Source organism: Ursus americanus, chromosome 32 (assembly GCF_024610735.1).
Source record: "Ursus americanus isolate L20-20 chromosome 32, mUrsAme1.1.p, whole genome shotgun sequence".
NCBI classification, from domain to species: Eukaryota; Metazoa; Chordata; class Mammalia; order Carnivora; family Ursidae; genus Ursus; species Ursus americanus.
The window spans coordinates 4,416,983-4,436,781 of NC_142158.1; the positions used below are offsets into that span (position 1 = coordinate 4,416,983).

Genomic DNA, 19,799 nt, shown 5'->3' on the forward strand with positions numbered 1-19,799 from the left:
CTATTCGTGATTGGCTAGATAATTTATCCCCCTCCGCTTCATTGGGCGGCGCTCTGGGAGTGTCCCCGACCTCCCGCCTTCCGCTTCTTCTGATTAGTTCACAAGCTTTCCCGGGTTCCCGGAGTTGGGAGGAGCCGCCAGGGCGCGGAGACGTCCCCGAACGCCATAATTGGGCCTGGCTTTAGACACTACTGCGCCTGCGTGCACCTCTTTCCCTCCTCCCTGGATGAAACAGGATTTTAGAGTGGCCCGCCAAGCTCCCCGCTTTGCGCAGGCGCGGTCTGGGGCGGAGGCCGCGCCCAGGAGCGAGGTGTAGGGGTTGTGGCTAAAGGGCAGAGGGGGTTCTCGCGCTGGGTAAGGGGCATTCGGGAAGAGTCGGTTGGGGGCGGGAAGGGGCCGAGAGGGGGTACGGGGGTGGGTTCGGGGGTCCATAGGGGGAGAGGGGTACAGGGATCAGGTAAAGGAACAGATGAGGTGGTCCGAACAGCCTTAGAGCCCACGGTCCAGCAGGGTGAAGACTTGGGTTTCTGGGGGAGAGGGGGTGGGGTGGTAAGAGAAGTGAGAGCCTGCTAGAGTGCCGGGAAGCTTGAGCAGACAATTGGAAGATGAGGAAGGAGTAAAGGACCAGAATAATTCCTTCAGGAAAAAAGCAGATGAGGCTGGAGGGAGGGTGATAGGAATCCCAGATAGGGGGGGAAAATAAGTGAATTCTGGTGGGAGACTACGGAGACCTTGAATAGACCTTTCTTGTGCTCTAGGAGTCCGGAGAGAGGAGGGGGAAGCGACAGGGATGGCAGCTGAGGGAATATTAGAGGGAAACTGAGGAAAGTTGCTGGAAGGGTTTGGATGAGATGTCAGGAAGCTGGCTTTTCTGCTAACGGGTCTAGGCTGCCTGGATTCCCAGGGGACCTGGGGAGGTGTCCTGCCCTTCATGTGGCCACATTCATCTGGGGCCAGGCCTTGGGCCAGTGCTTTAATAGGGAAGGACCCAGGAGTCATGGCTTGGTGGTGTCTGGATGGGCTTCCGGAAGGCCTTGCTGAGCCATGGAGAGAACTCTGGAGATTGGGCTCACAGCCCCTGCACTGCACACCACCTTTCTCACCTCCGACAAGGAACGGCAGAGACTGTAGAAACTTAAGGAGGAGGGTAAAGGCTCTGCCCAGAATTCTAAAAGTATGAGTAAAGCCTAAGAGCTCCCTCTCAGTCTTTCTCAGTTAATTCCTTCCATCTCATGGTTATTGCCGTAGTTCTATCAGGAACCAGGTTGGGTCAAACAAGTGATCTTCGGGTATTTCCCGATTCTCTTGGGAAGTTACTAAAGGATTATGACTCTATTATCGTAGGGACTTTCTCTTTGGGAGGTGGCCTGAAAATTGAACCGGGGTGTCCTTGTTTCTCCTCTTGTCCAGGGAAACATAGATGGCTGGACAGAGAGTCTAGAGACTTCAAATAATGTGGAGATGTTTCGACCTTCAGGTCAGTGGGACCAGGAAAGGGGACTGGTGATTGTCTCTCCTTAGGAAACTGACCGTCTTTGTCCTTGCGATTTCTCAGGTTCCACTGGGCTGATTCCCCCATCCCACTTCCAAGCTCGTCCCCTTCCAACTGTACCAAGAATGGCTCCCACCTGGGTTTCAGACATTCCCCTGGTCCAACCCCCAACCCATCGAGATGTCTCAGAGAGGCGGCCAGACAACCAGAGACCTCAAGTGATCATGTGGGAACAGAATGTTTCTGGCAATGGGCAGGAGCCAGGGCGGAGAGGCAGGTAGGGATTCATTATTGCTCTTCTCGGGCTTGTTTGCCAGTGACCCTTCTTCACTGAAATAGATTCCTTACCCTGTTTCAGGCTTTAGTTCCCTAATTGGTGCATTTTTGCATAAGCAATTACTGAAACTTCCTTTTTTTTTTTTTTTTAAGTTTTTTTTATTTATTTGACAGAGATAGAGACAGCCAGCGAGAGAGGGAACACAAGCAGGGGGAGTGGGAGAGGAAGAAGCAGGCTCATAGCGGAAGAGCCTGACGTGGGGCTCGATCCCACAACGCTGATCACGCCCTGAGCTGAAGGCAGATGCTTAACCGCTGTGCCACCCAGGCGCCCCGGCAATTGCTGAAACTTCTAATGTATAAGTAGTAAGGCAGTATGCTAGATACTAGGAATGGGGTAACAAAAATGAATGAGATCCTGCTATCAATGAATTAAAAATCCTGAGGGAAGAGGTAGATTGACCAAGAGCTGACGGTAATAAGCATAATATAAGGCAAGATAAAGAAGTGCAAACTAGGAGTATAGCCTGCACCGTGGTCGTGTGGATGCATTCTGATGGAGTGCTTGCCATTAGAGCTGGCCATGCTATTTGTGGATGTTTTGTCTGTAAAAGTTCTGGTTCTTATTCTTGATGTTTCATTGCGTGTCTTTTCCCAAATGTACTGAATGTCATTCTGCCGTTTTGCTCTGGAGTGGGATTGCACATGGGTCCACCTTGGACCTGTCCAAGAGGAAGGAGCATGATAATAAAAAGGGGAGCCCTGGAGTGGGTGTCAGGAGACAGAGACTCTGATGCTATTTTGGCTACCAGCTAAGGTCCTTTGGCCCGTCAACGAATATTTCTAGGCTGTAGATAGATCCCCACCATTGTAAAAGAAAAATCCTGTGGTTCTGGGCCTCAGGGAGTTATGTCAATAGCCATGTTATCATAAGCTGATTTAGACTTTACAAGACACCAGGAGACTATTTATTGATGCGCTGTGCACTCCTCATGCAGGATATCTAACACTCAATAAATGCTTTTAACTAGCGCCTGGTCTCACTGTATTGATATTGGAAGTCATGACCTCTCTTTCTCTGAAACTTCCTCCAACTTTTCCTTCCCCTTAAATCAGAATTCAGAAGTCTCTGGGTGTCTTCCAGCCCCACCATTTCAGAATATGTGGCCCAATGATGTGCACATTTGATGTTTAATGCATCTGCCTGTCTGTAGCTCAGCAGAGATCATGTTCCGTGATCTCAGCTAGCCTTTAAGTCCTGTGAGCCCAGATAGTGAACCTAATACGCTCAGTAGGGCCATGATAAATGACAACAGTGATGCAAATGCAGAGATCCCCATGGCCCAACTTCATCCCCACCATCTCCACACACAAGAGCAGAGGGATCCTCCTCTCCACCTGTGTCCCTTTGTGCCCTCCACCACCCTCCCAGCACCAGAGACAGATCTCACCTGTGCTAACCTGTCTTTGAAGGTCTGTGGAGCTAGAGGGGTCACATGCCCTGAGCCAGCAGGCTGAGCTGATCTCTCGGCAGCTGCAAGAGCTGCGGCGGCTTGAGGAGGAGGTTCGAGCGCTGCGGGAGACCTCGCTGCAGCAGAAGATGAGGCTGGAGGCCCAGGCCATGGAGCTGGAGGCTCTGGCACGGGCGGAGAAGGCTGGCCGAGCTGAGGCTGAGGGCCTGCGTGCTGCCTTGGCTGGGGCTGAGGTTGTCCGAAAGAACCTGGAAGAGGGGAGCCAGCGGGAACTGGAGGAGGTTAAGAGGCTGCACCAGGAGCAGGTGAATGTGGGGGTGAGAAGGGTTGAGTTTCACAGTGGATGAACTGGGCAGAAGCTTCCCAGCAAAGAGCAGGTCCCACAAAAAAGGCCCCATGAGCAGTGGAGTGATGAGATGTTTGTGAAGACAAGAGATCAGAGGACCTGGAAAGATGGATTGGGTGTTTTGGTCTTTGTTCAGGTTGTACTTTTCTCCCAGGACTCAGATGACCTCCCACCGCTTGAAGCCCTCCTTCCCCTTCCGTAGGAAGTATTTTGTCTTCCTACTTCACTCTGGGTACTCACTTCATGTGGGAGCATTGTGGGGGTGCTGAGGAGGGTCGGGGAGGGTGGCCTGGGGAAGGGGGATGACTCATTCAGTAAGCATTTATCAGTGCTCAGAGATAGGCACCAGGACCCTGGGGTGGGCAAATCAGCCTGAGTCCTCGTGGGTGGAGCTGACAGCCTGGTGGGGGACATGCACATTCAACACCAAACTTAATCCTAATTAATTAATTGGCAATTGGGAGAAATGCCATGCAGGAGAAGGACAGGGAGCCCTAATGTGGACAGGGGGGTTAGGGAACACCACCCTAGTCAGTTGACATGTTAGGAAATGAAACCATAGGGGCGCCTGGGTGGTTCAGTCGTTAAGTGTCTGCCTGCTCAGGTCCTTACCCCAGGGTCCTGGGATCAAGCCCTGTGTTGGGCTTCCTGCTCAGCGGGAAGCCTGCTTCTCCCTCTCCCACTCCCCTTGCTTGTGTTCTCTCTCTCACTGTCTCTCTCTCTGTTAAATAAATAAAATCTTTAAGAAAACAAAAAATTAAAAAAAAAAAAGGAAATGAACCATAAAGGTACCGGAAGAAAACATGGGTGAATTCCTTTTTTTTTTTAAGATTTTATTTTTTTTTAAGTAGTCTCTACACCCAACATGGGGCTTGAACTCATGACCCCGAGATCAAGAGTTGCATGCTCTACCAACCAAGGTAGCCGGGTGCCCCTGGGTGAATTCCTTTATAACCTCAGATTGGTGAAGGCTTTTCTACCTGTGAATCAAAATCTGGAGTCATTAAAGGAAAGATTGATACATTGGCTTTATAATATTCAATTTAGAAATGATAAAATAAAATTAAAGAACAGATGATAAAAATATTTACAGTTCATATCACAGAAAAAGGCTGATGTCCCTAACCTATACTGTATGCCTAGAAGTTGATAAGGGAAGGATAGCAATCTAGCCAGAAAATGGGCACAGGAGATAGTTCAAAGAAAAATATAAATGGCCTTTAGATTTATGAAAGATGCTTCATGATCAAAAGTTGTCATTTGAGCTGACTAGGACTTGGCTGGTGAGCTGGCGTGTGGGGAGGTGATGGGAGCTGGCCACACTTGGCAGCCCGTGGGGCATGAGGAGGCCAGAGGGGCTTGAGTGTAGGAGATGAGAGGGGCCCCGGATGGCGTGTGCACGGGGAGACCTCGGGGCCTGTTCAGAACTTTGTACTTTACCGTGAGAGCCATGAGCAGCTGTTGAAAAGTACTAAATGGGAAGTGATGTGATCGGGTTTGTATTTTATGTCCAAGAAGACCGGTTTTGTGGAGTGCCTGGCTGGCCCATCGGTGAGTTTCTGTCCCACGTTGGGTGTAGAGCTTACCTTAGGTAGTAGGTAGGTAGCTTTACAGATAGCTAGACAGACGGGCAGACAGACAGACCAGTTTTGTGATTTCTTTCTAAAATGATCACTTGATGGTATGAAGATCGGGCTAGAGGGCAGCCTCTCTCCTTCCTCTGCCAGCTGTCCCCCCGCTCCTGCAGTGTCTCCCATGTACTCACCGCAGACTCACCACTGCTGGAAGCGCAGTGAGAAACGGACAAGGTTCCTACCTTCCTAGAGCTTCCTTTGGAACAGAGTGTGGCAGACACTAAGCTGTGGAGATCATTCCAGATGACGATAAGAGCTGAAAGGACTTGGGACAGGTGATAGGATGGAGCAGGTGGTAGGGAGCCCAGTGAGGCCTTCTGAGGAGGTGACGTCGCCCAAGGCCTGAGGAGTTGGGAGAAGCCAAGTGGTAGGAGCTGAACTCAAAGTGTTAGAGGCCAAGGCATGTCTGGCTTTGGAGGCCGAGGGCAGAGGCTGGGCTTTGTTGTCAGTGCCATGATAAGCCACGGAAGGCTTTATTTATTTATTTAAACTTTTTTCATCTATTTATTTGAGAGAGAGAGAGAGCAGGGGGGAGGGGCAGAGGGAGACGGACAAGCAGACTCCTTGCTGAGCCCGGGGCCTGTCTCAGGCCCCAAGATCATGACCTGAGCCAAAGTCAGATGCTTAACTGACTGAGCCACTCATGCGTCCCCTGCCTTGAAGGCTTATAAAGACCGGTCAGGAGTTCGTTGCTGTTGTGCAGGCCAGAGATGAGGGTGGGCTGCTAAGGTTGGTGGCGGTGGAGACAGAAATGAAGATCTGTTTAGTGGGGAGACCTGGCAGGAACTGCTGATGGACTGGCAGGTGGATGGAGGACAGAGAGGCACCAACGACTGTCTCCATTTTGCCATGTGTGCAGTTGGGCCTTTTGCTGGTTGTTGTCTAAGGTTATGGAAGATGGGAGTGCAGGGCCAGGGCCTGAGCAGGAGCAGATTTGGAAAGTCCAGATGTGGGATTGAGCTGGGCCCTGCTGTGCCCTCTCTTCTCTCCACAGCTCTCCTCCTTGACGCAGGCTCACCAGGAAGCTCTTTCCAGTTTGACCAGCAAAGCTGAGGGCTTGGAGAAATCTCTGAACAGTCTGGAAACCAGGAGGGCAGGGGAAGCCAAGGAGCTGGTTGTGGCGCAGAGGGAGGCTGAGGTGCTGCAGAAGCAGCTGAGGTAAAGTGGGGGTGGGCAGCCAAAGGGGGACCTGGCAGGTGGTGGATGCGGCAGGTCTCCCAGGTGCCTCACTGATGGCTGCCCTGTTCCCATCCCAACCCTAGCAAGACCCAAGAAGACTTAGAGGCACAGGTGACCTTGGTGGAGAATTTAAGGAGATATGTGGGGGAGCAAGTCCCTCCTGAGGTCCACAGCCAGACCTGGGAATCGGAGCGACAAGAGCTTCTAGAAACCGTGCAGGTGAGAGAGCATCTGGGTGGAGGCTGGAGGTGGGGTGGGGCTGCTCAGGGATCAGATCCTGGGAGAGGGGTGGCCAGGACAGAAGGCAGTGCCGACGACGGGCAGCGGCAGGATGCCGCTGGCGGACCTGCATGGAGCGCCACGGAGGCTGCTGCTGTCCCTTGTCTCCCACCCGCAGCACCTGCGCGAGGACCGGGACAGCCTGCGCACCACAGCGGAGCTGCTGCAGGTGCGCGTGCAGAGCCTTGTGCACATCCTCACCATCCAGGAGGAGGAGCTGACCCGGCAGGTAGGCCCCTGCCCCAGTGGCTCGCTGTGGGTACGAGCGGTTGGCATGCTGCCAGATCCTGCTGGCATCCTCTTGTCGGGGAACAGCGCTTCTTGCTGTGGCTCTTATTGCTTGGGCAGGACAGAGAGAAAAAGCCAAAAAACGCCTGCTTCCTCTGCTCCCCCAGGAGCCCACACTTCCACCTGTCCTCCACCCCGCAGGTTCAGCCTTCAGATTCCCTGGAGCCCGAGTTCAGCCGGAAGTGCCAGTCCCTGCTGAAGCGCTGGCGGGAAAAGGTGTTTGCCCTCATGGTGCAGCTGAAGGCCCAGGAGCTGGAGCACAGAGGACACGTGGAGCAGCTGAAGGGACAGGTCACTCGACTCTCTTTCTCCCCGAATTTTCCCCCCAGCTCCTGGCTCCTTACGTAAGGGATAGTACTTACCCAACAAAGATTTATTGAGTGGTCCCCATGTGCTGGGAACACAGGCCTGAACAAAGGCAAGTCCTGCTATCACGGAGCGTACGTCCTGGAGCAGAGACACGCAGCAGGCAAGCTGTTAGATGATGTCGAGTACTGATATGTGCTTTAAAGAAAAGTGTAAAAGAAAAGTGACAGAAAGAGACCATGGGGTGGGTGTGCTTCAGGCAGGGTGCTGAGGAGCAGCTCCTCTGAGGAGGTGACAGTGGCCAAGCATGGGTGGCATGGGCAGAGGCGGTGAGTCTTCGTGGGTGTGTCACAGCGAGCTTCCTCGAGGTGGGGGCACATGGAACATGCTTCTGGTAGGAAACCTGGCCTCAGACTCCATTCTCAGGAGCCCGCGCTTGTCTCCCTGCATGATGTTCTCTCAGAGGCTTTGGCACCAGCCCCTCCATTGCCAGTGCCCCCCTCCCGCTCCCCGCACTAGCTGTGCTCTGCCCCCCCCTCCCCCCAGGTGGCAGAGCTCCAGGAAAGAGCCGCGGCCCAGAGCCAGGAGCAGGCCGTCCTGCAGCGCTCCCTACAGGACAAAGCCGCGGAGGTGGAGGTGGAGCGGATGGGCGCCAAGGTCTGAGCCAGGCGGAGGCTAAAGGGGGTCAGAGATCCCTCCCCACTTCCCTCAGAAGCCCGGGGAGGGGACTCCTCTCCTCACTGCACCCTCCCCAGGCCCTGCAGGTGGAGCTGAGCCGCGCTCGGGAGGCCCAGCGCCGGAGGCAGCAGCGCACAGCAGCGGCCGAGGAGCAGCTGCAGCTGGTGGCCAATTCTGTCAGCAGGTATGGGGTGGAGGGTGGGTGGAGTAGTATTTCTGCTTCCCCGGCTTCCTGGGCACCTTGGAATTTAAGAGCCCAGGCAAGAGGGGCTGGAAAGCTGGCCGTTGGAGGGTGCAGGTCGAGAGGTATCCAGCCCTATGAAAGTCCCCGGGTTTGTTTCTCCCTGGGGCAACCCGCTACGCAGTCACACGAGGGTCGCTTGTTAGGACTCCTGTGCGTGTTTGGTTGGACGTGAGGCCGGGCTTCCTCCTATAGTCGGTTCACCTGGGAGGATCGTCACCTTGGGAGTTGTTCAAGGATCGAGAGTGTGGCTCCTCCCATCTTTCTTTCTTTAAAATTTTATAGGCACACCCTGTTTCGTTGGAACCAAATTTAACCTGTATTTTAAAGCTGTATGCCTATGGCTTACTAGATACTCTATCTCAAATGTACGCCCGTTTCCTTCTTAATCATTTGCCAGCCTTTGTCTCTCATACCAGCTTCTGAGTGTTTCCTTCTCAACGCCTGTTTTACAACCTTTAGAAAGTTATAAAGGAGGAGGAACACACATTTCCTTGTGCTGCTAACACCCCCCTCAGCCTTGGACTTGGGGATACTGACGTGGTCCTCGTAGACCTCCTGGCACAGTGCCTGGCATGTCATCTGACTCTGTAAATGTTTCCTGTTACCATGAGGCAGTTCTGGATGGATCATAGAACAATCACTGGTGTAGCAAAATTGTGGTGCTGGATATAGGTCCTTGCCCACCGTCACTTTTTTTTTTTTTTAAGATTTTATTTATTTATTTGAGAGAGAGAGAGACAGGGAGAGAGCAAGCACAAGCAGGGGGGAGGAGCAGAGGAAGAGAGAGAAGCAGACTCTTTGCTGAGCGGGGCGCCGGACGCGGGGCTCGATCCCAGGACCCTGGAATCATGACCTGAGCCGAAGGCAGACGCTTAACTGACTGAGCCGCCCAGGCGCCCCTCCACCATCACTTTCTATTGGGTTAGTACCTTGAGGACTAATTTCACTTAAAAAATTATGAAAAATGTCCACTTTGTACAGAATTAGGCTGGTTATAATGACCCACCTGAATTCTGCTCATTGTGGCTGCTTCCTGTTCCCAGGAGAACGGGGAGGTGCCCGGTGCACAGGGTTCTACTTGGGTGCCAGGACATCACTGAAATGGTTCTTGCTAATGGTTGATGGCCAGGAAGTCCACGGGGCTCCAAACAACCCACGCTCAGCTTGTTGGCAGGTGTGGTAGTCTCTAGATGGCCTGGAGGCTTGATTGGAGGTGTTGGAAGTGCCTGCTCACGCAATTTCTAGATAACGGCTCTCTGCTGTGCTGCTGGGGATACAACTGTCAGCCTTTGTCGTCTGCTTGTTTCTCAGTTGATACAGACTTGGACTCTCCTGGAGAGTTCCACGCTTGCCCCGATTTGCTGCCTTGGCCCTCCTCCCAGGGGACCTGTGTAGGCTTCTCAGCTCTTGTGAGCCATGCTGGTCCCACTTTGGGCACAGCCAGCCGATAAGGCACATGGATCTGGCCTTCACTGGCATCGGGAAATTGTTAGCGAGGATAGCTTTCATCTCTAATGCAGATTAGTGATCAAAAAATAGGTTATGAGAAATAAACTTTGCAGGTTGCTTGAAAAGATACACGGCCACGTAAGGCCTTCTTGGGGTAAGGGCTCCTTAGAAAATGGATGGCAGCTATGCACTTTGTTCTTGAGGAGAATGCACCCAAGTTCATACACCCAAACGTGGCATACAGCACCAGGAGATTTCCAGCACCAGGAGACATGTCCAGCAGCCTGCAAAACAGTCCAAATCAGCTAGACATGAGCCCGCTCCACGGCACTCGTTTTAGCCCCCGTAGAATCGTTTGTACTGAGCTCTGCTGTGTTATGGGCTCTGGGTCCCGATCAGGTATGACCCCGTGAAGCTCATTCTTATTTTTCATGCTCTTATGAAAGACACTGATTGCTAGGACCCAAATGAGAAGCTTACCCTAGGTTTTGGGACCCAGCATAGCTGTGCTGTCCTTATGAGCAACGGGATTATTTTTACCTAACAAACACTAAAGGGCTTAAGCTCTCAGGTTTTCTTCTTCATCGCCTGAGAAAGCTCAGACATGACTGGCCCCCACCCTTGGCTTCAGCTTCTCTTTTCCCTGCTATGCTTTCCCTTCCCTGCTCCCCACATACTTAGCAATAGAGGATAGAAGGAGTTGTCCCAACAAGTCACATCAAGTCCTTTAGGGAATGAGGTGGGGTTGAAGGGTCAGTGACGTCGAGCCTTCTCCAGCTTTCAGACGTGGCTCCAGAGCACCGTGGCCGAAGTGGAGCGCGCCACGACCCAGCTGCCCTCCCTCAGCAGCCGAGTCAGCTACGCCGTCCGCAGGGTCCACACCATCCGGGGTGGGTAGGGCGGCTGCCAGCCACGCTGTACCGCCCCTCCGGCCCTCGCCTCCCACATCCGTCCTCATGCTTACTTGTCACCTGTCCGAGCACCCTTCCCCTGCTCTCCTCTTCCCTTTTCTCCTCCTCGAACTCCTCGCTGTTGCTTTCTGCCTTTTCTCCACCAGGCCTGATGGCTCGAAAACTGGCCCTTGCTCAGCTGCGCCAGGAGAGGTGAAGCCTGGGGCTCTGTGAGGTGGATGGGAGGGGGTTGCGTATTGTTTGCTGGGAGCCCAAACAGTGAGGACTGAAGAGGGATGGGGGCTTAGGGATCAGGCTGGGCGATTTCCCCTGACTGTCCCTCTTCCCTACCCCAGCTGTCCCCCACCCCTGCCGGCCACAGATGTGAGCCTTGAGTTGGAGCAGCTGCGGGAAGAACGGAACCGCCTGGACGCAGAGCTGCAGCTGAGTGCCCGCATCATCCAGCAGGAGGTGGGCCGGGCCCGGGAGCAAGGTGCGCTTGGTCCTGGAGTCACTGAGCTGGAGCAGGGGCCAGAGCTGGGTGTGTTGGGGCTGGGGAGGAGGGAAGGGCTGGGTCTGGGGCATGGAGAGGCCCGTGAGTGCCACCTCTTCCCAGGGGAGGCAGAGCGGCAGCAACTGAGTGAGGTTGCCCAGCAGCTGGAGCAGGAGCTGCAGCGGACCCAGGAGTCCCTGGCTAATGTGGGGCTGCAGCTGGAAGCCGCTCGCCAGGGCCAACAGGAGAGCACGCAGGAGGCTGCCAGTCTCCGACAGGAACTAACCCAGCAGCAGGAGATCTATGGGCAAGGTGTGCAGGAGGGGAAATGGGTTTACCATGGAGGGCTGAGGGGAACCGAGAAGCAACACTCCCCCCTGACACACCCCATCTGCACCTTCCTCCCAGCTCTGCAAGAGAAGGTGGCTGAAGTGGAAACTAGGCTGCGGGAACAGCTCTTAGAAACAGAGAGGAGACTTAATGAGGCTCGGAGGGAGCATGGCAAGGCAGGTGAGATTTGGGATGGACGTGGGCATCCGGGGAGAGGGATGTGTTGGACATAAGTTTTTTTTAAAGCTGTTTTGAAGCATGCAAATAATGAAGTTGTCAAGAAATGGTACAGATCAATTCTCAGGTGGTGAACACACTCTCGGAGCCAGCGCCCATATCCAGCACCAGCATGCGACCAGCCCTGGAGCCCCCTGAGCCCCGCCCAGCCACTCCCCTCCACAAAGGCAACAGCCATCCCAACCTCACACCAACCATTTCCCCCCCAACTTTTTTTTTTTTTTTTTTTTTTTTGCCCTAAAACAATAGAAGTTTATTCTCTCACAGTACTGGAAGCTGAAAGCTAGAAGTCTGAACTCAAGATGCTGGCAGGGTGGGTGCCTGCTAGACGTTCTGAGAGACAATCTGATGATTCTCTTCTCCCTTCCGGTGGTTGCCGGCAATCTGTGGCATCCCTTGGTTTGTAGGCACATCATTCCCTCCCGTCTCCATCTTTACATGGTGTTCGCTGCTGTCCGTGTCTACCCCCAACATTTTTTTTTATAAAATTTTATTTTAAGTAATTTTTATACCCAACATGGGGCTCACACTCACAAACCTAAGATCAAGAGTCATATGCTCTACCGACTGAGCCAGCCAGGTGCTTCCCCCCCGTTTTATTAGGAAAAAGTTCAAATACCTGGACAGATGACGAGAGTCACGTAATGCCACTTGTTTACCTCCTCTGACTGGATGCAACAGTTATTAGTCAATTTTTTTTAAAGATTTAATTTCTTTAAGTAACCTCTACACCCAATGTGGGGCTCGAGCCCACAACCCCGAGATCAAGAGTTACATGTTCCACCGACTAAGCCAGGTAGGCACCCAGCAGTTATTAATCTTTTGCAATATTTGCTTTATCTGTATATACATATACACTGATACATGCATTTTTTGGGGAATCATTTAAAGTGAGTTACAAACATCATGACCACTGAGCTGCATCTCCTATAAAGAAGAAATTTTCTTATGTAACCTCAATGTCATTGTCACACATTAAGAAAACATTAATTGCACAAAATCAAAGACTTCCCCCCGGGATTCCAGTCCTGTTCTCATGGTGCCTCACTGCCTCTGGGCTGCCCCACACCTGTGCCCTCTGTGCCCTGGCTTCCACATAGTGGTCTCCCTGCGCCAGATGCAGCGCAAAGCCACCCGGGAAAAGGAGCGGAACCAGGAGCTCAGGCGCCTGCAAGATGAGGCCCGGAAGGAGGAGGGGCTGCGGCTGACCCAACGCCTGCAGGAGCTAGAGAGGGACAAGAACTTTATGCTGGTAGGGGGGGCAGAGACCAGGGCCCTTGAGCTGGCTGGGGAGTTGGGAGAAGGAGGAGGGGTGGTTCTGCCTGGGCTAGGTGGCGTTTAACCCTCTCCTTCCCAGGCCACCTTGCAGCAGGAGGGTCTCCTCTCCCGTTACAAGCAGCAGCGACTGTTGGCAGTTTTTCCTTCCCTGCTGGATAAGGGGAAGTCTGTGGAGTCCAGCCCCCAGGCCCCAGGGTCTTCAGTACCTGTACCTCCAGCAGCAGCACCCACCACCAGGGAGTCCATAAAAGGTATGGTCCACATAGGAAGGCACAAATGCAGGGACCTCAGGAATCTCTCCTCTACGTGCTCTTAATGTGTGAGCATCGTTCTCTGTGACCCTGGGAGGCCCTCAGCCTCTCTCATCCATGAACCCTCCCCCTCATAACCCTCGCGTCTGATGGCAGCCCCGTTCTCTGCACTGTAGCTGCCACAGCCTTCTCTGGTCCGGCTGCTAACCCTTGCGGTCTTCTTTCCCAGGATCCCTCTCTGTCCTGCTCGATGATCTGCAGGGCCTGAGTGAGGCCATTTCCAAAGAGGAAGCTGTTTCTCAAGGAGACAGCCAGAACTGGCCTGCTCCAGTCTGCCGCTGAGCCGCCGGGCACTCTGCGCAGATGGGGGCTCAAGGGTGGGGGGGCGGATGGCGGAGAAGTGGGGCGGGGGCGAGGAGGTCAGCCAGCTGCCCTCCTGGACACCAGCCAGCTGCCCTCCTGGACACCAGCCACCAAGATGCCTGTGAAGCCTGTGGCTTAATAAAGATGACTACAGCAGGTGCCATGTTCTCTCTGGGAATGGGAGGGAACTCCCCCCACCCCCGTCTCCGTCCGGAAAGTGTGAGAAGTAGTCACACACATCCATTTCTCTAGGTGGTACCTTTTTCAAAACCCCTTTTCCAGGCTGCTTGGGAAGTTTTTTTGAGAAGCTCCAGGTTTTCTTTATTCTCAACTTTTGTTTACCTTTGGAACACGATCACTGCCAGGAGTGAGGAATATAAAACATCACTCGTTCGCTGGGAATCTCGGAGCCCAGCAGTGTCCTTGCTCAGGGGCCACAGTGGTGGGCTGGAACGGACAAGCGTTGCCGTGCAGAGAAAAGAAATAACAGTGACGGGACAGAACCTGACCGGGTCGTGCAGCTAGATGAGCAGATAGGAAAGGCCCCCCCCCAAGGAGGGATGTGTGGAGACCTGCCTGCAGTGAGGAGCCATCAACACCAGCAGAAGAGTCCTGCAGAGGGCAGGCAAGCACGGAGGCCCGGAGCAGAAGGGCGGGCCTGGTTGTGCCCGGTGGGGGGGGGGGGGGGTTATTCTAAGTCAGTAGAAAGCCCTTGGAGTGCTTTCCAAACAGTAGCAGCCACACAATTAGGCCGACATGTTTAAGAGCTAGGTTGGAACCCCCTATGGAAGATGGGGTTTGGGTGGGGGAGGAATGAAGAGTGGGGGTGGGGAGAGATGGGCTCCAGAATGGGGACATGGCCTGGGCTGGCCTTGTGGGGGGTTGGGGTGGGGGAAAGGAGCAGAATGAAGGCTTCGAAGTGAGCCACGGAGGGAGCAGACAAGGTGGAGAACAGCCTGGGGAGGAAAGGAGTTCTGTTTGGGTGCCATTACTTCTCAGAGGTGCCCTAGACCTCCAGACCAGAGGCTCTCCTGAGGAAGAGGTTCCGAGGGGTCTCTGAGAGACTTAGACAAGACTCGGACTGAGGTCTAAAGGATGGGGGGTGGGGAGGGCACAGAGCTGGCACCAAGGACCACGGCAGCCCCTGCCCCCCAGCAGGATTCCAGAGGAAGGAGGAAGAGGCAGAGATTGACAGGAAGCAGAGTCAGCTTCCTCCTGAGCCTCTGGGCTGTGACTGTTGGAACCTGCTCTGGGGTGGGGATTAGGAATCAGGATGTCCTCATACTTCCTCACCTGCCATCACCCCAGGTGGCTCCAGGTGGCTCCTGGATGTCACTGCTTGGGAGGCCCCCTGGGTGCCTGATGGAGGCATGTGCTGGAAAGCATGTTGGTCCCAGTCCTGGGGGAAGTGGAAGTTCCGAGGACAAAACAGTCCCAAGGGGGAGGCTCGGGGTACTGGCCAAGACCATCCTAGCTGCGTCCTCTGTGTTTAAAAGGAGCACTGTCCCTGCTCCTGCCCGGGCGTCCTGCCTCCTGGCTTCTGTAATTACACTGCTTCCCCACGCATGGTTTGCTCCCATTCCTCAGCTTCCAATGGCTTCGAGGGATGAAAGGTGGAAGTCCTTGTGATTACAGAGATGACAGGTGGGTATTGATTGCTGCAGGGTGTGTGGAGGCGGATGTGAACCCAAGGGTGGGGTGACCAAGGTCTAGGGCATTGATAGAGCTGGGGTGGCCGGGTCCCAAAATGACGGGGAACTAAAATGAGGGACGCTGCCGTCAGAGGTTACACATGAGCCGTGGCCTTCCAAACGGGTTTGACCAGTTAGGTTCCGATGGGATTCCTCGTGTCACTGGGCTGGCCCCTCCCCAGAGATTGGACACCTCCTCTCACTCCTCCCCTATAAAGCCTCTTGGGGTTCCCAGGCACCTAGACTCGGCCCACCCCCAACTTTGGGGGCCAGGAGACAGCCATGGTGCTCAACTGGAAGCTGCTGGGGATCCTGGTCCTTTCTCTGTATGCCGGAGGTAAGCTGGGAACAGGCCGGGGGTGCGGTTGGGAGTGATGGAGGGTGGCCAAGTGAGGCAAGGGTGAATTGGATGCATAGGGATGGAGGAGATTCCAGAAGATTCGGGGTATTCGCATGAGGGGAAGAGTTAAGATGTCGAAGGTGATGCAGGAAAGTGCATTTTGCTCAATGTTTTTGCTGTTCCAAGAGTAGGTCCGTGTGGCAATTTAGATCAGAATCCGGGTGTGCGGGTGAGTAGTCCTAACAGCTGAGGACTGTGTGGAGGGTGGACGTGTTTGCAGAGGGTGGGGTCTGGCTGCCACATGGGCCCAAGGTGTGGACGGCTTTGGAGGTGTAGACCAGCACAGAGGCCATGGCCGTGGGGGTCCCAGCCAGGGTGGGATGGAGCTTATGTCAGCTCCTAGCGGTTTAAAGTTGGTCAAGGTAATGATTCCGGACAAGGTTTTTATGTCATTTTAAGATCACTTCGGGATTTTGTAAATGTGTGGAGAGCTCTTTGAGAGTCACCTTTCGGGTTTGCTTGTGGTGTCAGTTCAGGCTGTGGTCTATCCCAGAGAGGCTCTGCCCCCTGAGTCTAGCTGCGGGAGGAGGGATCTGGCCCTCACCACTTTTCCCTTTCTCCTTCCTCCACAGGCATCTCAGGCAGCGGAGAGCACCCCCCTCCCCTACCCACAGAGGCTGGAGAGGAGGAGGGCTCCCCAACGTTGCCTCAGGGCCCCCCAATCCCTGGTGATCCCTGGCCAGGGGCACCCCCTCTCTTTGAGGACCCTCCACCTCCAGGCCCCAGTCGTCCCTGGAGAGACCTGCCGGAATCTGGAGTCTGGCCTCCTGAGCCCCCGAGAACCGATCCCCCTCAGCCTCCCCGGCCTGATGACCCCTGGCCAGCAGGACCCCAGCCTCCAGAAAACCCCTGGCCGCCTGCCCCTGAAGTGGACCATGGATCTCATGAGGAGCCAGACCTTGACCCACCCCGGGAAGAGTACAGATAAAGGGACCCCCAGAGGCATCTTGGGCCTCCAGGCAGAGTGCCCCTCATGGCCATCTGTACCCTTCTGATTCCTCTTCAATTCTCCCAGCAACCTCAATTTTCTTCCTCGTTCCTTCAATTTTATTCTGACGCTGAAAGTGTCATTCTCAATATTTTCTGTCCACTCTTAAAATCCGCCCCACATTTCCCCGCCTGTTTTCTCGGACAGCTAAAGCATACACCCCTACCTCATGTCCAGTCCTCTTCCCTCTTCCCTCTTCCTGCCTTCCACCTCCTCCCCCCCGCCCATCCGTGGGGCTCCTGGGGCCAGGCTGGCGGTGCTGTCTTCTCTGCTGCCACCTGGTGGCATATAGCTGGGAGCTATCAGGAGACCATGACGGTACTTCCATGAAGTGGAAAAATAAAATCCATGTTTTCTTAATTTTGAATCTCGGCTGCTTCTTTGCCAATGAGTGGGCCTTTGAATATTGAGATGCCCTCCTCAGCGCGCAAGCCTGCAGAGATCTGGAAGTAGTCTGAGTTCCTGTCTTGTCCATATGCATAAGGGTGGGAGCTCAGCAGGAGGAAGTTGGCAATGTAACCATCAGAGTAACACGGACATTCAAACCCACATTTCTCCCATTCTGGAACCACTATTTAGGAAAACGAGAAACCAAATGTAGTCTCTTTTTAATAGCTTATGGTTTGCACGCTTCTGGCTGAGCACGAAAACGTCCCTAAGGGCGTCTGGGCGGGACTAAGTTCTAAGGGGATCAATTTCCAGAAGTATATGTATCCCTTCCTAAAATGAAGCTGCCTGAGGACTGCTGTGCTTTCCTTTTCCACCTGCCTCCATTAACAAAGCACCCTTCTCCCTCTAGATGGCGAGAGGCCGGGCTCCCTTGCTCACCCTGAGCAGGACCGGAGTGCTCTTCCTGACGTTGCCCGACAAAAGTCAGTGGGGAACGGAAATCATCTCATTTCGTCCCATTTCCACCTCATTTAAGAGATGCACCTGAAATAAGAACCTACCTTTCTGTTTGATCACCACCGTCAAGTTTTAATCGTCACCTTGTAGTTTTGACAGAGTGTGTCTTGTAAGAATTGTAGTAATAAACCCACTGCAGACTAACTGTTTTTAACGCCTAGGGTCTTATAGTCAGAGGAAATAAATTTCAATTTATATACATATTTTCGTTACGGAGATATACAAAAGGAATTCCCCAAAATACAATAAAATACAAGAAAGAAGTGATACAATGGAAATATATTTCATTAGGATAAAACTGTAGGGAGAGTGGAATGGAAAAAACTAAACAAATGTAAGTTATATTTGCTGACTGGTTAAAGGGCTTGCTCACTTATTAAAAGGGCATTGTGGATGCAAAAATGTTATTATATTCCATCTGCTACATTTGAAAGAGTGATGTGGCTTTTAACAGGTAAGTATGTACAATTCCCTGGAGAGTATACTCTTTGCAATATATAAGTTTATGATTAAAAATGTTAGCTGTTGACTTAAAAATGTGTAAGGCATACATAATTAAAAAAAAAATCTTTAAGGGAATTTTTGAGCAGAAAAGTTCAAAAGGCAGGAGTCAAGAGATGTCCATGGCCTGAGATCAATCAAGGGGCTTACCAGGATGGGCGCTGAAGAGGGGTTAAAAGAAATTGAGTGTTCGCCACTTAGGACCCAATTTGTTTATGTGGCAACTCCCATCAGAACCTGTATGTGACCAGTTTGAAAACAAAACCTAATTTTAGAGTTTAGAAACGATAAGAACATATAAGAATTGTAGGGGTGGGCCTAGTAGAAATTAATAGGCCCCAAAGTGGGACTAAGTTCACGAAATTCATTCCCTTCATATGTCCATCAATGCCAAGTGCCATGGGGAATACAGAAAATACAAAATATACTGTTCCCATTCTCAGGAAGCCTAAAATGCAGCTGGGGAAGAAAGGATTTGCATGAAAAGAGTAATAGCAACGTCACTGACAGCGCGGGTGCCTGTAACTAAATAATGGTGTGAGTAAGCGCCAAACAGCCTTGACAATAAACGCCGTGAGCTCAGAAGGGAGTCACGGGGAGCCGCACTAGCCCGGGGAAGCTTCCAGGAAGCAGGGCCCGAGCCGAGCAGCGGGGCTGGGGGTCCGGCCCGGAGGCCGCGGACGGGGTGAGGGAGTTGGGGGTGGGGGGGGGGGCTTCAGCGAAGGCGCAGGCGCGAAGCTGCCCGCCGCCCGCCCCCCGCAGGACCTGCCGCCGCGCCTGTGAGCCGGGGGTCGCGGGCTCCTGCGTCTGTGCGCGCTGCTCGCCGTCCGGAAAGGCCCCCTGCTCCGCCGCCGGTGCGAATTGTCTTCGGTGACGCCGCTCCCCACCCCCCTGCACCCCGCCCCGCGCCGCCGCGGTCCGCGGGCGCCTGCAACAAAACTCAGACGGGAGATCATGTCTTCCGTCTGCTCTCCCCTCCTCGGCTTCTTGCGACAGAGGCGGCCCGGAGCGTCTCCTCTGGGACCTCTTCGGTGGGCCATTTCGGTGCCCCGTGCTCCCAGGGCGCTGTCACTCCCAGCAGCCCGCCCAGGCCTCGGACTTCTGGGACATCGGAGTGCGGGAAGCACCTGTAAATGTTTCTCCCTCACGTCCTCGCTCCAGTACCGCGCCCCCAGCCCTTCAAGGATGGCCCACAAATACGGGGTATCAACACCCTAGTCCTCTGAGCCCCAGTTGCCCTCCATGAGACTTTGCTTGGCCTCCTTCCATTTCCCCACTCCCTCTCCTTCCCCATCCCCCCTCACCTTCTAAAAATAAAGCCCCTTTCCTTGAATCTTTGTCTCGGGATCTACTCCTGGGCAGCCCAGCCTAAGCCACAAAGTATGCTTTACTACAAACCACACGGCAGCTACTTAGGACCGCGCAGGGGCTGTATGGGTGCTCCTGGCAAAGGCTCTACAGATGAACCTCTCACCTGATTTGCACAGTAACCGTATCCTCATCACCGGTTAGGATCCGGAGAGGTGGTGACGTGCGTACAAGGAGACACAGATGGCAAAGTTGGGATTTGAACTCCCGTCTATCCCGTGCCAATGTCTCTGATTTTAACCACTATAGTCTCCCATCTCTTTATTCCTATTTGTCTGTGTAACCCTGGCGCCGAAGACAGTGCCTTAACAGGTTATATTAGGATTCTCCAGAGACACAGAACCAACAGAATATATATGGAGGTTTATTATAGGAATTGGCCCTTGAGATTGTGGAGGCTGAGAATTCCCACAGGCTGCCCTCTACAAGCTGGAGACCCAGGACAGCCAGTGGAGTAATT

General features: G+C 53.5%; 2 protein-coding genes across 6 annotated transcripts; both read left to right on the forward strand.

The window, feature by feature from the left end:
• The first annotated feature begins 205 nt into the window (after positions 1-205).
• Positions 206-13,660, forward strand: CCHCR1 (coiled-coil alpha-helical rod protein 1). 5 transcript variants are annotated; one of them, XM_045800519.2, is made up of 18 exons: positions 206-354; positions 1,411-1,477; positions 1,556-1,769; positions 3,242-3,545; positions 6,215-6,378; positions 6,483-6,618; positions 6,797-6,907; positions 7,108-7,257; positions 7,819-7,929; positions 8,028-8,134; positions 10,421-10,533; positions 10,701-10,746; positions 10,890-11,026; positions 11,150-11,338; positions 11,435-11,536; positions 12,694-12,845; positions 12,993-13,122; positions 13,352-13,660. In XM_045800519.2, the coding sequence occupies exons 2-18, from the start codon at positions 1,462-1,464 to the stop codon at positions 13,462-13,464; spliced, it is 2,295 nt and encodes a 764-aa protein (XP_045656475.1). In that variant the 5' UTR covers positions 206-354; positions 1,411-1,461; the 3' UTR covers positions 13,465-13,660. The 5 variants fall into 5 exon arrangements, 3 of the variants coding, with proteins under 3 accessions (XP_045656475.1, XP_045656474.1, XP_045656476.1); XM_045800518.2 differs by having other exon boundaries at positions 207-354; positions 12,951-13,122; positions 13,352-13,659; XR_006780161.2 differs by lacking the exon at positions 13,352-13,660 and having other exon boundaries at positions 12,711-12,845; positions 12,993-13,115.
• Positions 13,661-15,443: 1,783 nt separating this feature from the next.
• PSORS1C2 (psoriasis susceptibility 1 candidate 2) lies at positions 15,444-16,793 on the forward strand. The gene is made up of 2 exons (XM_045800351.2): positions 15,444-15,513; positions 16,149-16,793. The coding sequence occupies exons 1-2, from the start codon at positions 15,459-15,461 to the stop codon at positions 16,502-16,504; spliced, it is 411 nt and encodes a 136-aa protein (XP_045656307.1). The 5' UTR covers positions 15,444-15,458; the 3' UTR covers positions 16,505-16,793.
• Positions 16,794-19,799: the final 3,006 nt, after the last annotated feature.